General features: G+C 44.1%; 1 protein-coding gene across 19 annotated transcripts in view; it reads left to right on the forward strand.

The window, feature by feature from the left end:
- Nucleotides 1–10,427: 10,427 nt before the first annotated feature.
- Nucleotides 10,428–26,613, forward strand: part of TCF7L2 (transcription factor 7 like 2) — a 172,390-nt gene continuing 156,204 nt past the window's right edge. For 9 of the 19 annotated variants that reach the window (XM_072339885.1, XM_072339890.1, XM_072339886.1 and 6 more), the window contains exons 1-3: nucleotides 10,429–10,680; nucleotides 10,974–11,040; nucleotides 11,203–11,327. In XM_072339885.1, the coding sequence (XP_072195986.1) occupies nucleotides 10,492–10,680; nucleotides 10,974–11,040; nucleotides 11,203–11,327 (381 nt within the window). In that variant the 5' untranslated portion in view covers nucleotides 10,429–10,491. Of the gene's footprint in view, nucleotides 10,681–10,973; nucleotides 11,041–11,202; nucleotides 11,328–26,613 lie in introns of all 19 variants that reach the window. The other 10 variants (XM_072339887.1, XM_072339891.1, XM_072339888.1 and 7 more) reach the window with 2 other exon arrangements.

Below are 26,613 nucleotides of genomic sequence, written 5' to 3' on the forward strand. Positions count from 1 at the left end.
CTCTTTAGTCAATGTAGTTGAGTCATCTCTCAGTGGACATGGTTTTAGCTAGCTGGGATGAGTCACTGTCTGGAGACATTTGGGCCCCTTTTTTTGCTATGCAGGAGCCTCAGATGGCCAGCTGGAATCCAGGTGAGACAATATATCTTCTGACATGTTACTGTTAAAGGTGATCTTCAAATTAGTCTGTTGTCACTGCCTCATCCTGAGATTCACAAATGGTAAGAAAAGCCCTCCTCCTGGCGCCAGGGAGATGAACCTGGAGGCATGTAGACCTGCTCAGATGTAGGCAAGAGAACTGCAGGAAAAGGAGAGGAGGCTACCGAGCAAGATGATATTAGATGATACTCTGTTAGAATATTCGATTGGTGACAGAGGAAGATGCATTTGAAGTAGATATGTGGTGCCTTTTTTTGTTTGTTTGTTTGTTTCCCAGATTGGATAACGAATAACCACTGGTACAAAACTTGCCTACAGTGAAAGGAGATTTCTGACTTGAAGTCTTTGAAAGCAGGCCAGATGTCCTTCTAAATGAAATGTCATAGCTCAGCTAGAAATGACAAGCTAGAGGCAGGAACCACTTGTTGAAATTCAATGACCTCTGTAATACGGGACCACAGAGCTGAAGATACTTGCAGTGTCATACAAATCTTACTTTAATTTATTTGTATTAAAGTAGTGCTTAGATCCAAATAATATCTGCTTGCTGGGAAAAAAAGAAAAGAAAACAACATGTGAGTGAAAAAAATTGTGTTAAAACTAATGTTGCTATTTTCTATTAAACACTGTACATACAGTTAGTAAAAACAGATAGTCCCTGCCAAAAGAGCTTATTGTCTGCATTTTCAAATATAGACGTCCAGCTTTGTGCTCAGAAAGAACCTCATGGATTTTCTGAATAGATTCATATGCACAGGACCTAATTGGTGCAGTGAGATTTTAGGGCATGTCATGTAGCTGAGGCTCTGAAGTTGGGTTTCTATGCTAGCTCCCTGCATGTTCTGGGCTGGCTATAGATGGTCATTGACAACAGTGCTTATTTGTCCAGACGGGAGCATCTTAAGGTCTGACTCTGTAGGCTCTTGGCTATTCTCCCAAAGGGAGCTGTGAGAATTCATCACTTTTCTAGTCTGAAAGCAGGAGGAAGGAAGGAATTTCATACTCTTTTAGGCCTGTACATCACTGCCTAACAAACTTTCCTGTAATTGTCCAGTACTGCAGCAGTCAGTACTTCAGTTATAAATCATGCAGCTCCTCTAGCTCCACAAAAAAGTATGCAAAATAGGCTGCATGTTCTATTTTAGCTATGCTTTCGGCTTCTGCCTGGACACAGACTGCTTTTGGCCAAACAAACAGAATGAGCTGGAGGGCACATGCGTATTGCTAGCAATGTGCACAGCTCTCCTGGGCCCCTCTGGACATGGACTTCTTGAGTCCGGGCCACCAAAATTGAAAGACCAGTGTTACTGTGTGATCTCTGCTCTCTTTTGCCGCCCTCTTTAGCAAAATGACTGACCATTCTGCCTCAGTTCCCTGCCCTGAAGAGGGCTAAACAAAGGAGGCTGGCAAAGCAGGGAGAGAAGATGGTGCCTGGGGCAGGAAGTGGAGTTGCCAGCTCTGCCACAATGCCTTGAATGCCACATTATGTCTTCCCACAGATATGGGAGATGTCCAGTGAGTGTTGTAGCCTGAAGAGCTACAGTGGTTCTCTGTGCCACCATCAGTTGTTGTAAAATGGGTGAACAGAGTATTGTGTATATGATAGAACTGTCTCTCAGCTAAAAAAGCAGATAATTTGATGTGTTTCTGCCTGTAGTGCAGAAGCCACTGTTCTCCTTTGCTCTTTTCTAATCAAGAAAAGATGCTCCATTTAAGTTTTACATCTACCAAATGCCTTGAAATCAAAACGTGGTGCATTTCCTGTAAGTCAGTTGCTAACAACAATCTTATATTTGCCCTTGGGTTTGGAATTCCAGCCACCTTTCTGGGCAGGGCAAAACAGAGCTCTGTAGGATTAGGGTCTTGGAAAGGAGCTGAACTCCTGAAGGCTGACATAGCAGAAGAGAGCAGCTCCCTGGCTTCACTCTTGCAGATGCATATTTTTTGAAGGAAAAAGCAAGTAAAAAAACCAACCAAACAAACAAAATGCTGTACAGAGACAGAGCAGAAATGCCATGAGATCCATTGCCTCTTCTCCCAGTCTATTAGATGAAGAATGTTTGGAATTACTTTCTCCCTCCTACACATGCCTCTCTGTAGAACTTGTGGGTCCATCTCCTCTGATTCATTTTTCTAGGGAACCTGCGTCAAGGACAGGGAGCTCAGACATCAGCTCTACTGTAGCTAATTGCAATATTCAGGCTGCAATAGGTTTCCCAGAAAGAACCCTGTTCCCTGTGCCTGCCAAGTGTGCCTCTCCAGAGGCACTATCTAAAGACACCAGCAACAGACACAGCCTCTGATGCAACAAATCCTGGGAGCACTCCTGACACGCAGGGAGAGCACTTGATGTTCCTGCAATCCTGATTGTTTTGGATAGCTCATTGTCACCTAATTGTACTGCAGGAAGGCCTGTCCATTCCCTCTTGTCTGCTTATTTATGCCCTCAGGCTACGTAAAGACTGCATGTGCCTGAAACAACAGCCAACCACAAAGTCTCCAATGCCACTCTTTTGGTATGCACTAGCTCGGATTCCTTGTCGCAAGAAAAACCTCTGTCTGTTGATAAATTGCAGCGTATTTTACAGAGAAAGGAAAAAAAAGAATCTGCCCTGCTCCTTCAGCAGGACCCTGTCCGTCTCACCGCTGGGCTGACTTGAAGCCTTTGCCAAATGACAAGCAAAAAAGGGAAGGCCGAGTCTTCAGGAGATGGAAGCAAAGCAAAGGAAAGGCCAAAACAGCCTTTTAAGAAGAACTGTGAATCAGAAAGTGTTTCCTTAGGAAATAGTAAAGCACAGTAAAATTACCTACAAGAAATGGCTTAATGGCTTGGTCTGGCTATTAAGGGACATTTAAGGAGATTTTAAGAAGGATTTTCCTAAGAACTCTCTTTTTTTCTTTTTTGTACTCTAATAGATCAATTATGAATTAATATGTTTGTTAGCTTTCTTTAGAAAGATCTTGTTTGCACACGTAGTGGCATACTGCTGGATCTGTGTAAAATCTTAGCATCAACTGCTTCACTGGGGAAAAGAAACCACACATTCCTATACTTCTGTACAAGGTTGCAGTGTGCCTCCATGCCTTCTGCAGCTCCCAGGAGGAGTGAACTTCTCATAGAAGTGGGGCTGCAGGCCTGGCTGAGGCCTGAGTTGGGTTCTTAACTTTGGGCTAGCAGGAAACACCGTGCTCTTCCATTTCCTGTCCTAAATTAGAACTTCCTATCATAGGGAAAATGGCATTATCTTGGTCAGCCTTCATTCACCCTCACTGAGTGCATTATGATAGTGGATGTAGGCTGCACGGAAGTGTTCAGGACAGAAAAAACATGGGGCAAGAAACAGTGGTGCCACTGAAGAAGGTGGGTCCTAACTGGAGGAGAGAAATGGAGGTATGGGGTAGTGAATTTATTTGCCTGTGACCTGGGAATCTGTCAGCTGGGACCTGGCTGCAATTGCAGCTCTGTAATGGGCAAACAGGCTCTTTAGGAGAGATAGGAATGGAAGAAAAGCAGTGTCTGTAAATCAGTGAAGTCTTTAACCAATCAGAACTCCAGATCACAGTCTGTGGTGCTATGGAGAGACTTTCAACTCTCTGAATTCATCCAGTAGGTCAAAGCAGTGGGATGCAACAGGTCCAGAAGATGTCTGGAGGGTGTTGAGGAAATGGTGTATGGGCAGGGGAGGTGGGTTGGGATGTGACAGTCTACTCAAAGTTCTATGCACAGGCAAAGAAGAATTGGACAGGGATAGGACGAACAGTGACAACACTGATGGTAGTGAGTACAAAATGATTGAACCTGTGATTCTGACTGGAGCACAACTCTTCAGGAGATCGGACTTTGGTGTCCAAATTAGAACATTACAGTCTGAAGAGGTGTACAACTTGACAAGTAAAAGGCTGTTTGGATGATGAAGCTCAGTGGGTAGAGGTTCATGAGTGGAATTCCCAGATGTCAGTGGTTGTTAGAGCACTACAGGAGCCTATCTTGGGACCTGTCCTCTTTGACATTTGTATCAATAACCTGTAGGAGGTTTCATCACATTTGCAGATGACACCAAATCAGACAGATCAGCTGATATGCTCTAAAGCAAGGTTGCCATCTGGAAGGACCTGGACAGGCTAGAGGAATGGGACAATATGAACCTTATGAAACGAGAACAAATTCAAAGTCTGAATTCCTAATTGCCTCATCTCTGTCCTTGGAGGTTTTTGAAACCTGACTGTCCAAACCCTAAATGAGCAGATCTGAATTCAGAGCTAATACTTCACTGAGCGGAAGGCTGGACTAGAGATGTCTTCACGTCTCTTCCAACATGAGTGGTTCTCTGATTGTAGGATATGATCAGACAATCCTACATTGTTAAACTTGATGGTTTTAAGAAGTTACTACCTCTGTGCTGACTATTACCATCCATCAGCCAGAACCCTTACAGCTGGAATGCAGCTGGCGCATGTTCATGTTCTTAGACCATTGCAAAACTAATCCCTTTTACCTCATATTGCAACAGACTACAAATGCATACACAGCTAATTACTGCGTGTCAGCTGAAAGGGCAGTCAATTCTGGCTGAGGGCATGCTCATGGCTTAAATCTTGCTGGGTTCATTGCTTACTGCCATCTGCTCTCAGCCATGGCTCACCTACAAGACCACCCTCATAGAAGCTACATTATTGCAAGCACAAATTATTATTATCTTATCATCTGTACTGCCATGCCATCCTCAAACTCTGTTTAGGAACCTATATCCCAGCATAACCACCCGGCAAAAAGAGGGTTCTTGCTCCAAAGCACTGACTACCTGGGTCACTGTCAAAGGCAAGAAGTAGAGAGGCATGGGGAACAAGCCAATGGTCTGCAATCCTAGGCAGTGATCTTTATACTCAGGCTCCTTAAGAGCCACTATGTATTTCTTAGACAGTAAAGCGTATCACATCTGGATAGCACTTGATGTTTGTGAACTTATACCTACGTACAAATACACTCTAGTCCTTTCCTGTGAAAGAAAAGTATTTTGTAAATGTAATGGACTACTATTTTGGTTGGCTTGGAATACAGAGACATATAAATATAAATGTTATTTGTTTAAAAGTGTCTATTTATAAATGAACATGGCTAAACTTGTTTTTGTTTGTTTCTGTTTGGAGTATTAGATCCAGGCTGAGGCAGTGACCAACTGTATACGTGCATACATATCTCCGTTGCACAAATAAATCAAACTAAAGCAGCCTACTTCTTGTAGATTGGCATTAGGATAAGTATATCTTAAGAAAGTTCTTATTCAGACTTGGCTTCAGGCAATAAAACGTCATGGATGTATAACTCTAGTGAGTGAAATTTCTAGGGAGCAAATTAGGCTAAAAACATCTTCTAGAGACAGCTAGAAAGGAATCAGACACCACCCGAAAATAAGGCAAGTTATGCAGTAAATGTTTCACTTATTGGATTTCTTCCATTACTATTAGGGTTAAAAGACATGTTGTCAATAAAAAAAATGGTATATTTATGGAGGGTTCTATATTTTAGAAGCCTATTTCTTCTTTCACTCCTATGGTGATTGATATCACCTCATGATAAAGTGTGAATAATCCCTGCATGAATGCATATACCTACCTATTAACCATTTTGTTATTAGATGGAATTATCTCTAACAAAAGCAAGAGGTACAGCTTTGTTTTAGGTGCCAAAAGGGAAGTGTGTTCCTTCTGAGCCATAGCCACGACTTAGAAAACAGAACATGGATTTAAAGACATCAGGCTATGTTACGAGGTTGAAAATAAACAATGTGCAAAGGTTTTTTGTACCTATCTTCCAATATTTCTCTCCCCAAGCATGGGTAGAAAGCCCACACCTATTGCTCAACTATTGCACCATGACCTGGTCAGTACATGCAAAATCTAAAGCCACAAAGAAATTTAGCTGTAGCACCACAATCTGGTTGTTTGTTGACATTTTTCCATTTTACAGTTGTCTGGAATTTTAACATGAGCTTGTTTTGGTTGAAGCAAATGAACACAGACAGGAGATGTAATTTCTGTGTTTTTTATGCCATCACCTTCCCTGCTCTAGAAAAAAAACCAAAACAAAATCCCCTCATTGCTAACTCTGGAAGAGCTAGCACTGGAAAGGGACTGGGCAGATGTGTTTGCTTTGTGCTGTTGGAACCATTTCAATATTGCAATCTTTTTGACATTCAGAGCAGATTTAATGATCCAAGATTATTTGTAAACATACAGACTCCTTTGAGCTGTAGACTCAAATCCCAGCCTGGTCAACCAAAGTGCTTTTATCTTTCCAAAATAAATAACTTGAATTTTACACATTGCAACCTACATTGGGACCTTTCGGGGAAGACCACGAGAATGGATGATTCACCCCTGATATGTAAACATTAGCCGGGAGATCTAGCTGGCAGTTAGCAGGCCATATTTCTCCAATACAGACTTAGGCCTCTGGTGTGATATTAAAGATTCCACAGTGTTTCTCATAAAACAATACATTTCCTTGGCTGCCCCTCATCAGCCTCTTCCCTTTCCAGTTCACTGCAATATGAACTGGCAGGCAAACCTCACGTGCTTCTTCACTGTTGCTGTTCATGAGACTCTGCAGGATTCTTAGGACTAAAATGTTGTGCCCAGGTGTAAAATAGTGACTGTACTGTTAGTAATCAAGACCCATTGCTCAGCATGTGGTACAGCGTACCAAATTGGAAGAGTTACAGAAGCCTGGAGAGAAGCACTTCTACTTCTTCACCTGCGCCACAGGTCAGCTTGAACAAAAATGCCATAGTCTCATGAAGACTGAGCTTGGAGCACCGGCTTTGTCTCTCCAGCTGCTTGTTAAAATCAGGTATCTAAGCAAAAAATTGTGATTCATGCTGTGGATTAGCCTGGTGCTCTTCTGAATATTTTATTTCTTTCACTGGTAAAAGATACACTGTTTGGTTTTGTTTGTTTGTTTGTTTGTTTTAAATCTAAGGTATGACCTGAGAGTCCATGACTCAACAGGTGCTGTTGACCCCTTGAGAGCTTTCAAGGAGCCAGCTCTCTCCCCATTGTGATCAGAAACTCTTACATACATGAAAATGGTACAAACAAGAAGCAGGAGCTATCCTAAGTGACTTGTGTGACCTTAATTAAATCATGTTGCCTTAGTAATCATTGACAATACTTAGACATCAAAACCAAGCTGTAGTTTGAAAGCAGTAACCTTTATCTTTGCAATCAGAAGGACTCGGTGTTGCCATAAAGGCTGCAAAGTGCTTTCCCAGATAGTCCTGAGGCTCCTCTGAGCCCATTGTGATGGCAAATCTCAGCTGTGGTAAGATCCCAGTTGTGGGAACACACAGAGCCGGGAGGCTACCACCAGATGCCAGAGCTAGGAGCACCTTGTGGCTTGTGGCAAATGATTCTCAGCCCACTTTTACTCATTGTACTCATTGCCCCAACATTTGCTCATGTGAGGAACATCATTTGTGGTTCAGGGGAGCAAAACCCTTGGAAATAGCCTGGTGGTACTGCTGGAAGCACTGAATGAGGCCCTTCTGCAATGGCTTTGGGCAAGGCCTGGGCCTGTTTTGATCACCAACTTTTGATGGCGCTCAATAAATAGTCAGCCACCACACTGAGAGTGAGTTGCATTTGCTTAAAAAACAACAAAACAAACATACCTACAGCAGATCATAGAAAGATCTTTGAGAAACAGAACAAAACCGGGCAACTGTTTTTGTTCATTTGGATCAAATTGTAATGCATGGCCCTGCAAAGTAAATAAGAGTGTCACACTTGCCCTTCTAATCTCATATTGTTCTGGCATGTAAAGGTATTTTAAAAATCAAAAAGCAAACAGAAACAAGGAAGGTTTGTTAAGGTACCACTCTGCAAACCAAAGACAGTGAGTGCATCACTGGGGCACTGGGAAGTGTGCGTGCCCGCAGGGAGTTATTGAGCCAAATCTCGGAAAGTAGAATCAAGTTAGTGGAAATACTGGTGGAAAAGGAAAGTGTTCAATCCATTTGTACATTGATTTAACAGTGAAGTATCTCATTCTTCACATTTTTACTTGGTGTCTTGAAATAATCCTTTTTCTGTCTCCATATTCCCACTTAGACATTGTTCACAGGCTTATTTATTTATGAAGTCTGAAGGTTAGTCCCTACCTGCTGAGACTAATTAGCCCTGTTCTTTGTGTCCTATGCAATCCTGTCTGATTAAATGTACACATTTGTTTTACTTCTTTTCATGCTTCCTTTCACTCTACTTCTGCTTTACTGATTAATATTAAAGTTGTAAGTTGCAGTGATTTTTTTTATTTCTATTTTGTCTGTATCTTTCCCTTTAGTATGCAAATTTCTATGTGAACTTTTTAATGCCTGAGAATTCGCGTTAGCCTTGTCGATCTCCGTATTATTATTTTTATTATTCTTTTTAGAGATGACAGTTTAGCCGAAACCCCCAAACTCTCTAAATATTGCATGACAAATTGGCTTTGTTTTGAAAACCCTCTGCGCTCAATGGCCCTCAGTGTGAGCAGCAGGTTAGATTTCTCGTGGAATGTTTGGATTATTTAGCACAGCTCCCTTTCCAACACCATTTCCACGAGGCGATTTACTAATTCCCATTGAAATCCCCGTTTCTTCACGCCCCCCCTCCCCCCCTTTTTGCCCACGTTAAAGTTTCCAATTGACTCTGCCATTGTTACAATTTGTCGCTGTACAACACCAATTTGTTGCCCGTCCCCTCGGCGCGCAGCTCTCGGGCAGCAGATGCCGCACGGCGCCGCACGACGCTCCCCTCCGCGGTGCGGGGCTGAGCGCGGAGGCACCACTTCGCCTTCGCTTTTCCCCACCGCGCTCTGTTGACGCCGCCGCCGCAACTTTTCGCTTCTGAAGTCTGCGAGTCCTTGATTCTCCGTCCTGCCATGCTAATTAACTTCTTAGCAGTCACATTCCTTTTCCTCCTCCTCCTCTTTTTTTTTTTCTTTCTTTTTTTTTTTTTTTTAAACTTCACATCAAGAACCAAAAAAAAAAACAAAAAACAAAAACAAACAAACAAAAAAAAACAACCAAAAAACCCACATCGAACAACACAGCGCGACTCATTCTGCGATAATTCGGAAACATCTGATGTTCAGGGAAGCGATCCCACACGTTTTAATCCTGTGCGGTACCGCCGTGCTAAGAGCGAGGAGAGAGTGTTGCTGACCAAAGGGCTCGAGGACCACGTTATTATGGGGTATGTCACGCACGGAGTTTCTTAACCCCAACGAGGGTTACGCAGACACCTCCCCCCCCCACCGCGATGCTGGATCCCGGGGCCGCCCACCCTCCGGAGGACCCGCACCCCACGGGGCGATGCGCCCATAGAGCCGACCGCGGTCCTCAGCATCGGGCACGGAAAAGTTCGCTCTCGCTCAGCGCGCAGCCTGGGGCACTTCTGTCTCTTCGCCCCCACCTCCAGAGCCCGGCGTAATTTTTATTATTTTTTTTAATTTAATGTATTTTCTTTTTTTCCCCGCCCCTCGCCCTCCCGCTCCGTGCCCCAAAGGATCATTGTTAGCTCTGCCTCCCCCACCCTCCTCCTCCCCCTCCCGGCCCCAGAGCTGTTTATTTATGCAGACGTCACCGGGAGCCCCCGCCTCCTCCTGCATCTCATTAAGTGCCTGGTGTGCTGCTCGCTCCCTGTCAATAATCCCGGATCCCAGACTTCTCCGTTCCTCCGGATTTCGATCCCCCTTTTTCGAGCTGTCAATCAGCGCCGCCTTTGAACTGAAAAGCTCTCAGTCCAACTTCAACTCACTCAAACCCGAGCGGCACAGGCTCCCAATATCGGCGGCGCTGCCCCCCCGTTACAGCTGACTTCTTTGGTTTGTTTGGTGCATTATTTCTCCCCCCCCCCCCCCCCCTCCGACCCCTTCCCCCCCCTCCCCCCGGCTCTATATTTTTGATTATTATTAATTTTTCGCGAGTGCGGGTGCGCGCCGTGAGCAGCTCCGGGAAGAAAGAAAGGAAAATCCAGAAGAAGGGAAGGAAGAAGCCCAAAGTCACTGGTGCAAAGGAGCAAAGGAGAGACATTTCCCTCCCCTCCTCCTCCTCCCTCTTTTCCCCTCCCCAGGAGGAAAGAGAAGGGGGGAAAAAAAGAGAAACTTTCACCTTGGACTCTTCTTTTTTTGGTGCAAACTTTCCCCCCCCCTCCCCTCCCCTGTTCTTTTTCCTTTTTTCCCCCCTCCCCGTTCCCCTCCTTTTTTTTTTTTTTTTTTTTTTTTTTTTCCTTTTTTTTTTTCCCCTTCCCCTTTTTGCAAAATTGCTGCTGGTGGGGTGAGCCAGGAGGAAAATGCCGCAGCTGAACGGCGGTGGAGGGGACGACCTGGGCGCCAACGATGAACTGATCTCTTTCAAAGACGAAGGGGAGCAAGAGGAGAAGATCTCCGAGAACTCCTCGGCCGAGAGGGATTTAGCTGATGTCAAATCGTCTCTCGTCAATGAATCAGAAACGAATCAAAACAGCTCCTCGGACTCGGAGGTACGGGGAACCCCGCGGGGCCGTGCGGGCGGCGGGCGTGGGCCGCAGCGGGGCCGGGGCCGCCGGGTCCCGCTCCCTCCGGCGCCCAACTTTCCTTCGCGGCACCAACTTGTAACGATGCCTTCTGTTTTGTTCTGTTTTCTCCTGTTTTGTCCTCTCCTCCTTCCCCCACACCTCTTTCCTTCCACCTTCACCCCGCACCTTTCACCCCCCCCCCGCCCCCCCAACCACCACCATACCACCAAAACACCCCCTTCCCCGCTCTCCCCACGCCGACCCCGGCCCTCTCCCAGGCGGAGCGGCGGCCTCCGCCTCGCTCCGAAACTTTCAGAGATAAATCCCGGGAAAGTTTGGAGGAAGGTGAGTACGGCCCGGCCCGGCCCGCAGCCCCTCCGCCCGCTCCCCATTGCGGGACACTTAGCTAAAAAAAGTTTTTCCTTTCCCCCCCTCGTCCCTTCTCACCCTCCCCTCTGTTGCCCCCTTCCTTCCCCCTCTCCTCTCGTGTCTCCCCCGCCATGTTAGCTGCGAAGAGGCAAGATGGAGGGTTGTTTAAGGGCCCACCATACCCGGGTTATCCCTTTATAATGATCCCCGACCTCAGCAGCCCGTATCTGCCCAACGGATCGCTCTCTCCGACGGCGAGGACGGTGAGTGCCTTTTTTTTGTGCCTTTTCTTCCCTCGTGCCCCCCCACCCCCCAGCGCCGCGCTCCCCGCTGCCCCCGCTCGGCCCCGGCCCCGCCGCCCCCTCCCCCGCGCCGCAAACTTTGCGAACTCGGCGGGCGGCGGCGGGAGGGGGTTTGTTTACACTTCGCCATGTTGCTTCTCTCTCTCGCTCCTTTCCTGTTTTTCTGTTAATCTTATTTTCTTTTATTTTTATTTTTTTTAGTATTTTTTTGTTTCTTTCCTTTTCGATTTGTTTTTACTTTCAGTTTTGCGGGCAGCTTGCTGGAGCGCTCCGATGTTGGGTTTAAGAGGAGGGAGGAGGGGTAAAAACAAGAGCGGGGGGGGAAGCAATAAAAAGAAAAGCGGCCTCAAAAGTAAAGTAGGAACGAAGCAAGAAAAAAAAAAATCAAAACAGAATCGGGAAGTTTTATTTTTATTCCCTTAACAATTACTATGTTTGTTTTCATGCCCCTCTCCCCTCTCTACGCGGGGAGCGGCCGCTCCCGCTGCCCCGCCGGCCCCTGCCCTCCTCCGCGCCGCCGGCCCGGCTCCGGCTCCCCCTCCCCTTTCCTCCCCCTTAACCCTCTCCTGCCCTCGGCCGGCCCCGTGCCCCGCTGTCCCTCCCGGTCCCGCCGCCCTCCTCCCGCCTCGGGGCCCGCACCGCGGCGCGGAGCCGCTCCGGGAGCTGAGAGCGCGGCGGGCCCGGCCCTGCGCCGCATCGTACCGCACCTGGGCCCGGGAGGGAGGGGAGGGCCGGAGCCGGAGGCAGGAATCGCCTCTTTGCAAACTGTAATAGCAAAATCGAAGCGAGTCGAGCGAAATTCCTGTTGCAAGCGTGCTGGCACCAAGCGTTGTGCTGAAAGCGTTCTCTTCTTGTTGGGTTTTCTTTCTTTCTGTCTTTGGTATTTTTATTTTTATTTTTCCTTCCCCAAATTGTTATGTATTTAATCCCGAGGGCAGGGTGCGCCCGCCCCTGTGTGTGAGCGGCGCCGGGCCGAGCCCCGCTCCTGGAGTCCCGCGGAACTCCGGGGGCTGCAGCGGGGCCCGGGCTCAGCGCTGCGCTTCGCCTGCCCGGGGCAGCGCTCCGTTCCCATCCCCTTCCCGTTCCGTCCCTTCTTGGCGGCGGTGGCTTAATCCTTAGCTAAAGCAGTGAAATCCACTGGGGTACAAAATGCTGTCTGTCGATGGGCTTACAGTGTGGTTCTGTTCCTTCTGGGTGCTTCTCAGTCCCCACCGTCCCCATGTGTTTATACGCTTTTTTTTTTTTTTTTTCCTTGTGGTAACACGAGATAGCAATTTACAATAATAGATTCACTGTTCCAGAGATGTTGTAGCCACGCTAATGACTGAGGTCTTGAGCAACTTCAGTGTATCAGATCTACAAGTGTTTTACAGCATTAAAATATTAACATCGGGTCAGCCGCGTTTCCATCCGGTGGAACGTCAGCGGGGCGGCACTGCGGGGCTGTGCTGTGTGGTGCTGTGCTGTGCGGTGGTGGAGGGGTGATGCGGTTGGCAGTGTGATGGCCGGGAGGGGAGGTCAGGGCTGGGCGCGCGTTTCTTCTTTTGAATATGGTCACTCCTATGTGTATGGGTGATGGGGGTGAACCTCAAACCCTTATAGCACAGGGATCCAGGCCATCAAACAATCTTTGATACAAATGACTTTGGAACAAGTCACTTGGTTACAAAGTAGCAGCATTGCGTTCCTTTTTTGTTCCCTCTTGCCTGAAAGGCAGTCCTTGCTCCCAAGCGCAGGCTATAGGAAGAACAGCTCCTCTTCTCTTTCCCTAAGTGTCTTACTTACGACAGATCTGGTTCTTCATTTTCCTTTTAATCATTGCATTTCTCAGACCCTCTCTCCCTTTGCATGCAAACCCGGGTTACTCTCTGTTCCTCCACTTGCTCCCCACAGCTAAAAGGGCCTCCATAGGAATGCAGCATAAGTGGGAATTGGAGATGCTGCCCAGGGGATGCCACGCTGCCTGGTGCTGATGTGGCAGGTGGCCTTCTTCCGTTATCAGATGGGATCTGAAGGAGATTTCCACGCTCTGTAGGCAGTTTTTTTCTCTGGCAACCTCCTCGCATCTTCTTAACCTTATTCTTTCACATTCTGTGTGTTTGTTTGTTTGCCGACAACTTAATTATAGCCTGGAAAAATTAAAGTTATTAATTGAGTCCTGAGAGCAGGATGTTACAAGGACTGAGCGGGATGGCAGCTGCTGTCACACTGCTGTTAGTGGATGCTGGCTCTTTGCTGCACAGCTTCCTATTCCAGACAAATTAGATCATCCTATTCTCTGTTTATTTCTATTTCTTTTTGAAATACATGTTGAAAAGGTATAGATAACTCAGCACCGTTTTTAATTTTATACGTATTGATGTCGTTTTTCCAGAAGCCCTATTTGAGGTTTAGGACATGCAGAGGTCGAGGTGATGCAGATATGTGGCAGAACTGCTTTTCCTTTCCCTTTGCAGTTGCGTAGAACCTTAAAGATTTGTGGGTGTGGTTTTTTTTTTTGTTGTTGTTGCTTTATTTTTTCCTACTCTGACTTTTTCCTTTTTCTGGGGTGCTGCTGCTGTGTGTAGTGGGATTACTGTGTATTTCTTTTTATCAGTGTCTCTGTAATTGTTCAACACATGGGCAGTGATTCCTGCTTTACTGTTACACAAATGGATGGAGTATCGTAAAATCTGCTCATGATGAATAATATATTACCTAAAGAATAATGCTTCACTTGCTGAAAACTCTTTATAAAACCTCAATAGGAATAATTTTATAAGCTAAAGATTATTTTTTTTGCATGTTAATGTTGCTTCTGATGGAACGCTGTGCGTTGCTTGCAAGAATAGCTGTGTTGCTGCGTGGAGGTCTGGTCACATACTAATGAAGTAATGCATCCGAGAATGCAGTTTCATACCTATGCTTGCAGAGGAACCACGGGAGCAGCCTGTTAGGGATAATAAAGGACATTGTTTTCGTTTTGGAGCTGGAAATGAAAAAGTGGTATATTTCATATTGATCCTACGTTTAGATCTTGGTTAATGCACTTGGTGAATGAATTGATGTGTTGTGACTTGAGACAGCCTTGCTGGCTGAGGTGTCATTTTTACTGGTGCTGTTGCATCTTCCTTTCCCCCAAAGTGGTGCTTGCTAAGTGAGGTTGTAGGAGTGAGCTTGTGTTTGGTCCTAAAGCGTGCAGGTTTGGAATGGCTGTAGGGGAGAGCAGCCCCCGGCTCACAGCATAGGTCCAGGAAGAAACTTTTTCCTTTAACTGCTTTGAAAAATGGATGTTTTCCTTTATCTGCTGAATGAAACAACCTAATCCTTCCTGACACAAAAGCGACAGACCCAGGAGTGCGAAGGGTTAATGGTGGTCCCTTTTTCTCCCTCCCTCCAATTGTTTTGACAACACTTTTCAAAGTGTGACATTCCAAGCCCTTGCAATACAATGTAATATTACTGTAATTACACAGGTCATTACATTTTAAATAGAGAACAATAAAATGCTTATCGCACTGAAAAAGAACAGGTGTTCTTGCCCTTCTTTGGTATTTATGCTAATTGTTTTTCATCTCCTTCAGAAATATTTATGGCTGGCGTGTTAAGATTTCAGTCTCGATGCGACAATATTAATTCTTTGCTAATCTTTATGGTTGAGGTTTAATGTCTGCAGTATGGATTATAGTATTAACACCCACCGACTCATTTAATAATGTAGGTACAACTTAATATGTCAGCACTTCAGTACTTTATGATACATAGCTATTCAATAGAGACTGCATTATTCACTTTCTTTATTATTTTTTTTAATTGAATAGATGTGCTTTTATAAAGTTTCTGGACTTGTGTAAAAACAAGATATTAAATAACAACTGATGATCCTGCAGCACAAATCAAATGGAGCTTCCATAGAGCAACTTTCCTCATGCTTAATTAGGTAGATTGCTGAATCACTGCTGTAGCATTAGCATAGCTGCTATACAATGGCAAACAGATTGGGTCTGTCAACTTATTTTCAGTAAGGAATCAGAGTTATTTTGAATTCTCTTCCTTTTCTTTTTATTTTATTTATTACTGTTGTGATTATTTTTTTCTGATAGCATTTCTTTCTGGAGCAAACATTGCATTGCTGAGACTACCAGCTTCTCTTTAGGGGGCTATGAAAATTAGAGTAAAGTTTCATGTTTCTGGGACCTTGCAAAACAATATAATGCAGCACTGTTGCTGGAGAGCATTGGATAATTGCAGGACTGCACTTCATTAAAAATAATATTTGCCTTGGAAATCAAACAATTTTAATAGCTGCAGCAGTGGCTGATCTATACTGAGGGAAAGAAAAATACAGTAGACACCTTTCCAGGCTTTTTTTGAATGTGTTCATACATGAATTTATGATTTTGAGTGTATTTTATTTTTTCCCCCCTCTCTTTTTTTTTTTTCTTTTTTTTTTTTTTAATTTTTATTTTTTTGTTGTTGCTGCTGTTCAAGCAAATACGTGCTGATTTGTCAGCTGGAAGCAGGGAGGGGGGGATGTATCACAGATTTCATTGAGACTTGGGGACCAGAATGCAGGTAAAAATGTTTGAAATTTGTCAGACTTTCACGCCTGGGCCCCAAAATCAGATTAAAAAAAAAGAAGAAGAAAAAAAAGTAGTGCAGAGAAAAAGGACAGCTGCAGATTTTTTGTGTGGACGTGTGTTTCTGTACCATGACTAAAAACTCTGAGGACCTTTCCCCAGCTGTCTGGGAGTTATGTGGAAGTTGGATTATTGGCAGTTAAGCATGAGACAACCTGGATTTAGCAAATGTTCTCCTGCACAGGAAGTCGATGACATTATACTGGGGGAAGGGAGCGGATCCCGCTGCAGGCGAGGCTGGGGGGGCGGGGGGAGTCTGCTCCCCCCCCCCTCCAGGGCAGCCCAAAAGCAGCACTTGCAGTAGGCAAGGCAAAATAGGAAAGCGGTGGGTTTCTTTTCTCTCTCTTTCTCTCTCTTTTTTTCTTTCTTATTATTTTTCTATTTTTTTTCTTGGGGTTTTAGGTGAAACCAGATCCTTGGCTCCCACCCCGGAGCTGCTGTGGGAACTCCTGCCTGGGGCGCTGGGGAGGTGTGGGGAGAAATCCCAAGCCTTGCACCCACCCCCTCAGCTCTGCCCCCTCGCAAATGTGTACCTAAGCCTTCAGCTTTGACTTCTAATTGGGCACATTTGTGAAGGAAATGGTTAATTTTACAACCAAAGGCAAACTTGCACCTCGACAGGTCTGCTGAAAGAAATGTGCCACAGTCGTTTGCTGGCAGGCACCGCAGGGTCATAAATCCACGGGGTTTATTTACAGCCTATAACACTTATGAATGTTAAGATATTTGACGCCACGCTGGCCTTATAATATCCAAGGTCCACAGACACTGGCAGTGGGTCAAATTTCTTTCACTAATTATAAGCAATGAGAGATGGAGTGTGGTTCTGGGGGGGTGGGGGAGAGCTGGAAATCCTGTCTCTCCCCACCCAAAAGCGCAGAATTTTGTGCTCCTCCTCCCAGGCGCTGGTTTATGTTTGTGCTTTTACGTGGGCTCTGAAGTTTATAATTAACGCTTGCGGTGCCAGAGGGGCTGAGCTCTGCCTGCAGCTGGAGAAGCCAGCGCAGTCCTTGGCAGATCTGAGCAGCATCGGGCAGTATTTCCTAGATACTGACACGAGCAAACATTTAAAGAAAGATGACACCTGGAAATGTCCTTTAGTTTTCTCACGTACCAGTGAGAGGGGGAAGAGAAAAATAATAATCCTATGAGGTTTGAAGCAAGAGGTGGATGGCTGGGAAGACACGTTTTAGAGTCATTTTGTGGGTGGTGACGACTTGGTGTGTGTGCCTGTGTAAAACGGGGCTCTCTGCCTGCACAAGGGGAAGGTGTGTAGTGATGTGCTCAGTGAGAGGGCAGAACACTTGGGGAAGCCTTGCACTGTGCTATAGGGAGAGGGGAGGGGATGAATGGGGGTGCGCTGGGGGCTTTGGGGAGCCGCAGACACAAAGGGCACTGGAGAGTGCTTGGCAGGCAAAGGAAGAACAAGGGAGTTCCAAGAGAAATCCCAGAAACTTGTGGGATGGGGTCGTGCTGGTGTTTGAATGGTTGGAGTGGAGCTTTGGTGACTGGAACTTGACTCCTCAGTGTTAGGGGAACGCTGGGCTCAAGGACAAGTAGCATGTTGCCCACGCAGCCTGTGATCTGTTCTGCTACCTTGGGGTGGGTGCTGGGCCTGGTGCCGTGATCTGTGCCATGCTGTTACCCAGGTGTGCCCAGGTATTACTCCTGGCTTGAATTCCTCATGCAGTTTCCTGCAGCCTCCCTGTAGGTTACTGTTGCGCTCGGATGCTAATTTAAGAAAAACGCAGCGTTACGTGTGTGGTGGAAAGCTGTGCTCCTTTGCCCATATGTTTTTCTTCTGCTGGTTGTGTAAAGCCTGGCTGGGAAGGGGAAGAAAAAAGGAGGCTGTCAATGTGGCCTTTCCATGAGTAAATGTACAGTTTTGTTGAAGGCTTTATGCATTTTTCTAATCAATGGAATGCTGTGAGTTATTAGCCCCTGGGGACAGATCTGAATCCCACACTACTGAGGTGTGGGGCTGGGGCCATGCGGGGCCTGTGCAGCAGGTTATCAGCAGCTGTGCTGTCCTGCTGCTGTCCTGCTCCTGCCAGCCCCTGCCCAGGATCCCTCCTTTGTCTTAGGCAGTCTGCAGCCCATATCTGTGTTCTTGTGGGGTCACACGCGGGCATCTGGGCAGTGCCGAATGAGTTAAGTTGCTGGCTGAAGTTTGGCTTCATGAAACTAAATTTGAGGCCTGGTAGGCATTAGCAGGGCACAGCACATTTACAGAGCTTAATTAGTACGAACTGTAATTGTTCATGGTCTGCCAGAAGGAGTAATGTTCAGGAAAAGTGGAGTCGTTCTTCTGCAGTCTTCAGTTTTAAAACGATAAATCACTTGCATATTTGTGCAGTGATTCAAATGGAGCTGAGACCTCTCCATCTCAACATGTGGTAAATTGTAAAGTCAATGAATTGCAGATGTAGGGTACAGCGGATTCTCTAAGAAAATGCGGAATGAATAGGGAAGGGTGATGCTATAAATACTTACTGAGAAGATAACTGGGTTTCTGCTGTGCCAATTATGATGTACTAAAGATATTAGCAATTTTGTTTGAATGTATGTCTTTTAAATTTCTTTAAATATGAAGGTACCACGTTACTTCACTTGGTGAGGTTTTTCTTAATGCTGCAGAACAGTGGGTTTCATATGGAAGTGCACGTGATAGCCACATTAATACAAATTAATTCACTATGAGTAAGGTTGTAGCTGTTCCCAGAGGAGCGTATAATGATGGGGAACTTTCAAGCATGGGTGCAGAAACTTACAAGGGATGTAGTGGTAGAGGATGCTTTATATTTGAGCAGGGGGGAAATGGTGGGACTATTCTGTCTCCCATCATGGTGTTCTGTATGTGCCTGTAAGTCCTTCCAGTTTTGGAGGCACTTCTTGTGTGTTTTAATCTGACAGCCTAGAGCCAATTTGGGGGTGGGGTGGGGGGGGGAGGAGGGAACCAACCATAAACACAACAAAACTCCAAACCTATAAACAATACTACGCTATACAGATTCACATTGTAAATGCTGTGTATTGTTGTTTTTTTTGAACGTGGAGAATGTGTGTCACTCTAACTGCTGTGAAATCTTGTCTTCCTTGGGCTTGGTCCAAGGTCCATTGAAGTCAGTGGAAAAAAGCCTTCTATTAATAACGACAGGCTTTGGATCGGGCCCCGAGTGTCTTGAACCAATGGCCAACTTATTCAAAAGTGGATAAAGGTATTGAAAAAGCCAAACTAAACTAAACGTCGCATTGATTGCTTCTTCTGCGGCGTTTTTTGCTCTTGAAAAAAAAAAAAAAAAAAAAAAAAAAGTTGTGTTTCTGATGGTACTTTCTTAAATGAGCTCCTCCAGTATCTGACTTTCCCACAGAAGTGCAGAGCATCCTGGCAGGATCAGGATTTGGTCTGAGGCTGTGTTACATGTCAATACTGCTTTTCTAATGTGAGTAGGTGGATTTGTATGGAAGTTGTAAAAGTTAATGATTGTTCTCTGACTCATACGCTGCTGGTTTCAGCAAAGAAAAATGATGACAGTGAAATGATAGAAATCATAGGAGACAAGTAGGCTTTGGTGAGCTGAGAATGTATTTGTGTTTGAAATGCTTCTGCTGCTTGCTGAAGGAAGTGCAAGTGGAGGGATGATGGGGGGGGGGGACTGTGGTGAGGTGTCTGGGGTGCTGGAGTCCAGCAGGTTTTGGCCAGGAAGGAAGCTGAATTCAGGAGGGACTCTGATGTTAAAGGTCCCATAACCATTTTGTTAGTCCTACTATACAGTTAGTTTTGACTACCTGTTTTCCCCTCTCGGCAGAACAGGTTTTAATGCCCTAGGCTCTGTGGGAAGTATGATTGCATGCTTAATGGCTACCAAGTATGAATATATAATTGTGTGTTAGCAGCATCTACCTCACAGCTTTGTGGGGCTCTGAGGAGTATCTGTGGTAAGAGAGTAGCTGTATACAACAAATTCTGGCTTGACTTTTTAATTCATGAGTGGCAGGTGAGATTTAAAAGAAAAAACAACAAAAATAAAAACATCAGCAACAACAAAACCCACAAAATTAAAAAAAAACAGAACACCTGAAAAGGAGAGTATGAGAAAGAATATTTAGAAAATACTGAACTGAAAATACTGCAAAAGGGGCTTTCTGGGAACACGAGAAATTCTTAGATGTTGATACAATGGAAACAAACAGTCCTATTTAAGGAAAAGCAAAAATAAAGCAAGAAAAGATGGGGGGTTACCTCTGAGCACATCTCAAGTCCTGCTGGAGTCAGTGACTCCTTAAATAATGATGTGGAAGAGTTTGAGGCTATAGGCTTTTCTATTCTTAGAAACAAGTCACTACATTGATTTCTGTTTTTAACTGATGCAAATATTTAATAAAGGTTCTCTTGGAAATACTTTAAACCCTAGCCTGAATAATTTTAACTTGGTTAAACCAGTGAACTGGTTTGAGAGCATACACACTAAGAGGTTTGCATTGGTTTAATTACATTTAAGAGATTTATAAAACCAGGGCTGCTGTTCTGACATAGGCAAGGTCTGGAACACAGCATATAGATGCTGCATTGATCTGCACCCAGATTCAACAGACTGCTATAGAAATTACGCTATTATAAACGTTTGCTGATATTAAAGAATCCAGGAGAAAGTGTGACCTTGACTGAACGCATCAGTAAGAATAAGACTGCAATCAGTGTTTCTACCTTTGTTTTCTCTGAGATGCTGGCGAGAAGATTTTCTCCCTTTGAAAGGAGTTACAGATTATAGTTCTCTGCCTGCAAGTCAAGATTTTGAGATTTTTATTAGCAGTATTTTTAGCTGAATGCCTCAGTTTACTTCTGATCCCTGTTATATTCCCTTATGGGCTTTTTCTTAGTTCTTAAACTACACCATAAAATGTAGATTAAAACATGTATGTGTCCATTTGAAGGGAAAAAAAAAAGTCTCTACAGGAGCAAGTCACAAACCTGACTTCTGTACTGGTTGCAAAACCACTGTGAAAAGAATATCCGCAGAGATTATTTTGCCTGGGTAGCAGCTAAATACCTTTACAATCCCCTGGGTTGTTAAAGGCCAAATGCCTGCTATATGTACTAAGTTTATTTTTCATTGAAATCAGTTGCTCAACTATAATACGTAAAAGTACTTTCATGGAATTTTGTTTATGAAATGCAAGTCTGCAAACTAGAACCTGTGTTGTAAATGGAGCAAGGTACATAGAGGTGCTGCTGCTGTGTCCATACCTCAGTTATCTGTGGGTTGTTTGTGCACATCTGTGTATATGCATGTGATGTATATTATTTGTGAATGTATAGTCAAGTTATCAGGTGTCTATTCAATTTTAATTGACAATATGAGATTCCTGTGGTTACTCTGTGTGCAGATTGCCTTGGGGCTCTACAGGGTTTGTGGGAAGAAAAGCCTTGACAAGTTTCCATTAAGCTCTGAATCAGGCAATTGGAAAAGAGGAGAATGAAAGGAGCTGAAAAGAGGGACAACTTGTTAGTGTTGCATTCTGTGCTTGCAACGAGAAACCTCTTTTAGACAAGAGTGGTTCTCAGGCCAAGAATTTCAAACTCGCAGAGAAACCTGTCCAGAACACAAAAGTTGTTTGAACGGGGTGCAGAATTGTCACAGTAATTAGAGCAATCTCCGTTTACTGAGTGGCAGCCTTTATAAAGGACAGGGGATAAAGGGTTCAAATTCATCTTTCTCTCTGTGATTCACTTCTGATGAACTGCCTCTGTGTATGTATGTGTATATGAAGGAGAGTGTGTGTGTGGCCACATTTTCAGCCATTCATCACTAGATTGCCCTTGTTTTAAAAGAACAAGGACTTGCGTTTCCTCTGACTGCCTCGAATGACGTTTTCAGACATTTTGCCTTTTTTATTCATGTATTTTCTATCAGTATTCTAATTCAATGCATACAAATAAGACGATGCTTTTGGAAACATGCTTGTGTTGTGCCGGAGAGGGAACCCCAAATATTTCTCAGTCTGTTTCTCCGTTTCTCTTCTTTCTTTCTCAGTCCTGCATCTTTGACTCTTAGGAGCATTCCCATTATTTTTAATAGGATTACTTGTAGAAGCAAGAACAGTGAATGAATAAGGCTTGGGCCCTTAAAGTTTATCCTCTGGCTGCTGCAAGGTCTGTCCAGAACTACTGAATCAGCTGGAGATTTGCCATTGCTCTTATTAGGAGAAGGATCAGGCCCACACATTACATAAGACTGGGTCTTGTGAACAAGCCAAGTAAAACTGTAAAAATCAGAGTCATTGCCACGTGCATTGCAGAAGTGTCCGGAGGCCTCTGGGCTCCCCTGGATCAGGTGCTATACAGAGGAAAATGGTAGTGACTGAGCCAGTTAGCCGTGTGGGTGTTCTCAGTGGAGGAAGAAAATATGACTGCTAGATTTCCTGCAAGGCTTTACTTTTAAAGGATAGAAAATATTAAGCAACTTTATTTATTTATTTATTTTTCTCTTGTCATACTGAAAGTAAAGTTGATCATTTTGGTATCTATTTAACTAGTTGTTTAGGTTCAGTTGTTTATTTGTTGTTCCTGAAGTAATAAAGCATCTCTTTTATAAAGTTTTGGATGCAGTGACTGTGGCTGTTTTACTTAATTTAGTTTAGCCAGCGTTGCATTTCTGCCCTTTGTTAACCACTACTCTGTATCTAAATACTAAGAGAGAGGCCTGTACATGTTCCTGAAAATGGCAAATGGGTCTTGCTGCTTGTAATAGAAGCAGTTGAAGCTAACAAATACTACTCGTTGATGTGAAAGATGCAACTCTGAGATCACATGCAGAATCTGTATGCAGATTCTATCTTTGTTCCCCCTTGAACTATTTTTCCCCTGGAATGATAAATTTGGCCAGATATGTTATATTTTAGCAAAACAATCAGTTACATTTTTTCATAGGTTTGGCTCTTTGCATGAAAAACTCTGGGGAAAAAAATAATTGCTTGTCTTTGAGTTTGCATTGCAGAAATGCCCACTTATATTCAGCAAGTTACACCAAGCTCTTCTTCAGGGCAGGCATTCCCCTAGTTGACCTGTGTTCTCTGTGAGTATGGTATGAGGGCAGAGAAGGCTTTTCTGAATACCTGGTGTCCTTCTTCGAGGCATGAGGAGGAGTGGGATGGAACTGTTTTACTGGCAGTAAAGCTGAATTTCTTACATGGAGCTGGAGCACAGAGTCAAGTCTGTGTATTGGACAATGTCGCCATTTTTCATTTTTTAATTTTTTTAAAGATGATGCTATTTTGTCTCAACCATTGATGACTTGCTGACCAGTTGTGATGTCTGTTATTCTGAAAGAAGTATCCAGTGTGGTACTAATTGTACCAGGACTAATTGTTGATTACAATGTACTTGTTGCAAATTATGGACCTCTCTTGGACATGGTTTTCTCAGTTCTATCCCTTGTGCATTATATTCTCAGCTGGTAATTAATTTCTCAGTTTGGTAATTTGTCAGTAACTGCTTCTCTTCAGTAATGAATGCTCTGTAGTAATTCTGCATCACTAAGGAGAAATTGTTGGCCCTAATAAAGTCACTGATCTCTTTCATTTGCCAGCTGGATAACCTTTCCTTTCAATCTGTTATGTCCAAGTTATCCATAGCAACAAAACCTGAGTACATCTCCAGCCCATGTCCTGGCTGCTGCTTGATTCATGGAGTGAGGGCTGAGGGAGCTGGGCTTTGGGAATGATTGTGGGCAACAACGTGTGAGAACAACAGAATGTTTTGAAGGTGTGGTGTGTGTGTTGTTTTTTTTTGTTTTGTTTTTTGTTTTTTGTTTTTTTTTTTTTTCTTTCTTTCTTTCTTTTACGGCTATATTTATATATAGTTGGGAACAAATAGCTGCTGAGGTTAGTGCAGGTGGTGATGCAGAGTAGTCAATGCCTTCCTACTGCTGGGTGATATTCCCTCAAGCTTGTTATCCTGCCTGGTGCCATCTTGCTCTTCCTGGTGGGATGGTTTCTGAATGTGGCAATAATGGTTTTGAGGTGCTTCCTTTCTGGGAAGCTGACGGAGTTAGGTATGGCCTTGAGTCCTGAGGTGGGCTCTTGTCCACCTTTGCTTTCTGAGAGCTGCCCACCATTTTCACAGTGGGAGCTGAGCAGCTGGGCTTGTAGGTTTCAGACCTGAAGCCGTGATCCCTAAGGAGCCAACAAAGTTTGTTTTGGAAACAAAGCACTCAGTGAAGCAGGAAGACAACTTCAGGGAACACTGGAAAGATGGTGTGAATGAGATGCAAAAGTTTTTCATTTAGTGTCCCTGCTGCTCCTCTGGGTTTGTGGATCTAAGGAGTGTATGGGAGATTAGTAATCACAGCCTGAACCTCTGATTAATCAGCTGAGGCAAGTATGGGGTCAGCTGTGGGAGCACAGGTGAGAGTGATGTAGCTGTGCTCCCGGGAGGGGTGGAGCTTGACTCCATCCCCTCTGAGACCTCATTTAAGGGCTGACTCCCACTGAAGCAGTATCTCTTGGAGATCGCTCACCAGTGAGGACTGCCCCAGCTTCTTTAGCCAAGGCACCACCATTGGTGAGTTTTTCCTTTACTTATTCACTTATACCTTCTGTACATTTGTTACCATCTGTACATTAAAAACCAATACAAAGGAGAAAAACTGCAATATTTGGAAATGTCATGAAATGCTTGTCAGCATCTGCACACCTCTAAATACCTTTTACATTTGTTTTTATTTTTACTTCTACTTGAACATGTTAGCTAATGCCACAAGGAGCGAATTGAATCCTATCTTTTATTTTTTTTCCCCTGCTGTTGGAATTGTTTGTTAAATTCCAATTACGGGGCTTGTTCAACACCTGTACAAACCCACAGCCATTGTTAAGGGAATAATTTGAGGACAATGGGGTTAATGCAGGTGTACGCAAGTGCAGAATTTGGATTGCAAAGTCTCATCATTACTCTGTGTGCATAAGAAAAAGAAGGAAAGTATTCTGCTTAATTTTCACATCCCAGATATAATTTGTAGGATGAGTGTTTGGAAGAAGGGTAGCTGGGGAGGGGAAGAAATGTCTGAACATGTTCAGATATGGCACTGAATGCGTATGAAATGGAAAGTTAAAGGGAAATAAACATTACACTCCTCTTTCCTCCCTACCTCACCCTCATACCACTTTTGTGGAGTCACTTTCTGAGGTACAGCAGCATGAGGCCAGTTGGAAATGATCTTCTTGCACACTAGTTGCCTTCAAATTGGTCACACCTAAACCTGATCATCTGCATGGGACTGGGATAGTGGGGCATAGTGCTGATTTGTGGTGCCAACCGTCAATAACCCCAATTGCATCATGATACTGTCAGGAAGTTGCATTAGGTGTGCCTTTGCATGAATCTGCTCTGTCTGGCAGGAACAAAATCAAGGGAGTTGGGCAGTTTGACTGTCCTGATTTACTTTCCTCTGATGCTGAATGTGTGTGTAGCCTCCAAAGGTGACCTGGTAACTTGTGCTACCAGAGTAACTCTCTTAAGATCATACGAACATCTGTAAAAGTCAAAGAGGACCAAATCCTGGAATTTGTAGCATGTCTCCTGTTCTTTTTTTTTTTTTTTTTTTTTTTTTCTTTTTATTGTGCTGATACACAGGAAGTTACACAAAGCTGTAAATCTGAATAACTAGCAAGGGGTCATTTTCCTTTGGGGTAATTCCAGTCAAGAGTAAAAGAAATACAAGCAGAATGGAAGCCAAAGTCCACATCCCTTCTGTCACAAGTGACTGTCAGTTGAGATTGGTTTCTCCTCTAGTTTCACCTTCTGTTTCTTCCCTACTTACGGGAATTCCTCCAGATAAGGATGCAAACTTTCAGTTGTCTTAAGTTCTCTGTGCGTTTGGGGTGTGACAGAATAACAAATAGCAATAATTATTAGTGGTTAGATAAACTGATCTGAATGTGCATCCTTTCAGTGTTTCGGCTGTTAGAACTAATCTTGACTGCTACAAATAGGTTTGGTATTTGGCATTTAAGTGTATGTAGGAGGGGAGAAAAAGGCCATTGCCTGTGAAATTGTTCAGAAGTTACTTGCTGTTCTTTTTCAATGAGTAATTACTCAGCTGAGTAGCATGACAGGAGTCTCAGGTATGGAACTGTTTGATCAAGAGAGAAATAAGCAGTTCCTCATCTTGCTTATGTACTCGCATAATTGTGTATAGATGTGTAGAGAAAGGCTAGTTATCTCCCAGGTTGGAAAACTGGTTTATTTTGAAGGAATGATTGGAGTCTTACATTAAGCGTTAATTTGGAATTGTGCAAAGAAGTATTTATCTCTGATTTGAGGCTGTCCCAGAAGGTTGCTAAAAATAATTTTTCATAGGTTTCATAGTTTTGGTTTATGGGAGGCGCATACTTTTCTCTTTTGGTGGGCAGCATAATGTTATCCTGCCAGTATAGTTCTACTAAGATAGCAAGCTGTGGTTTGTCTTAATACTTGAAGTACGTTAACCTTCTGAATTGCACACTGTTGGGGTGAACTTTCTTCTGGCAGGTGGTGAAGTTAGTGGTTAGGGTGGTTCCTTGCCTTTGAAGTTGCGTGAATTTCATTGAAACAAACAAAACCTTATGTGTGAAAGACTTTATTATCCAGG

Source organism: Excalfactoria chinensis, chromosome 6 (genome assembly GCF_039878825.1).
Source record: "Excalfactoria chinensis isolate bCotChi1 chromosome 6, bCotChi1.hap2, whole genome shotgun sequence".
NCBI lineage: Eukaryota > Metazoa > Chordata > Aves > Galliformes > Phasianidae > Excalfactoria > Excalfactoria chinensis.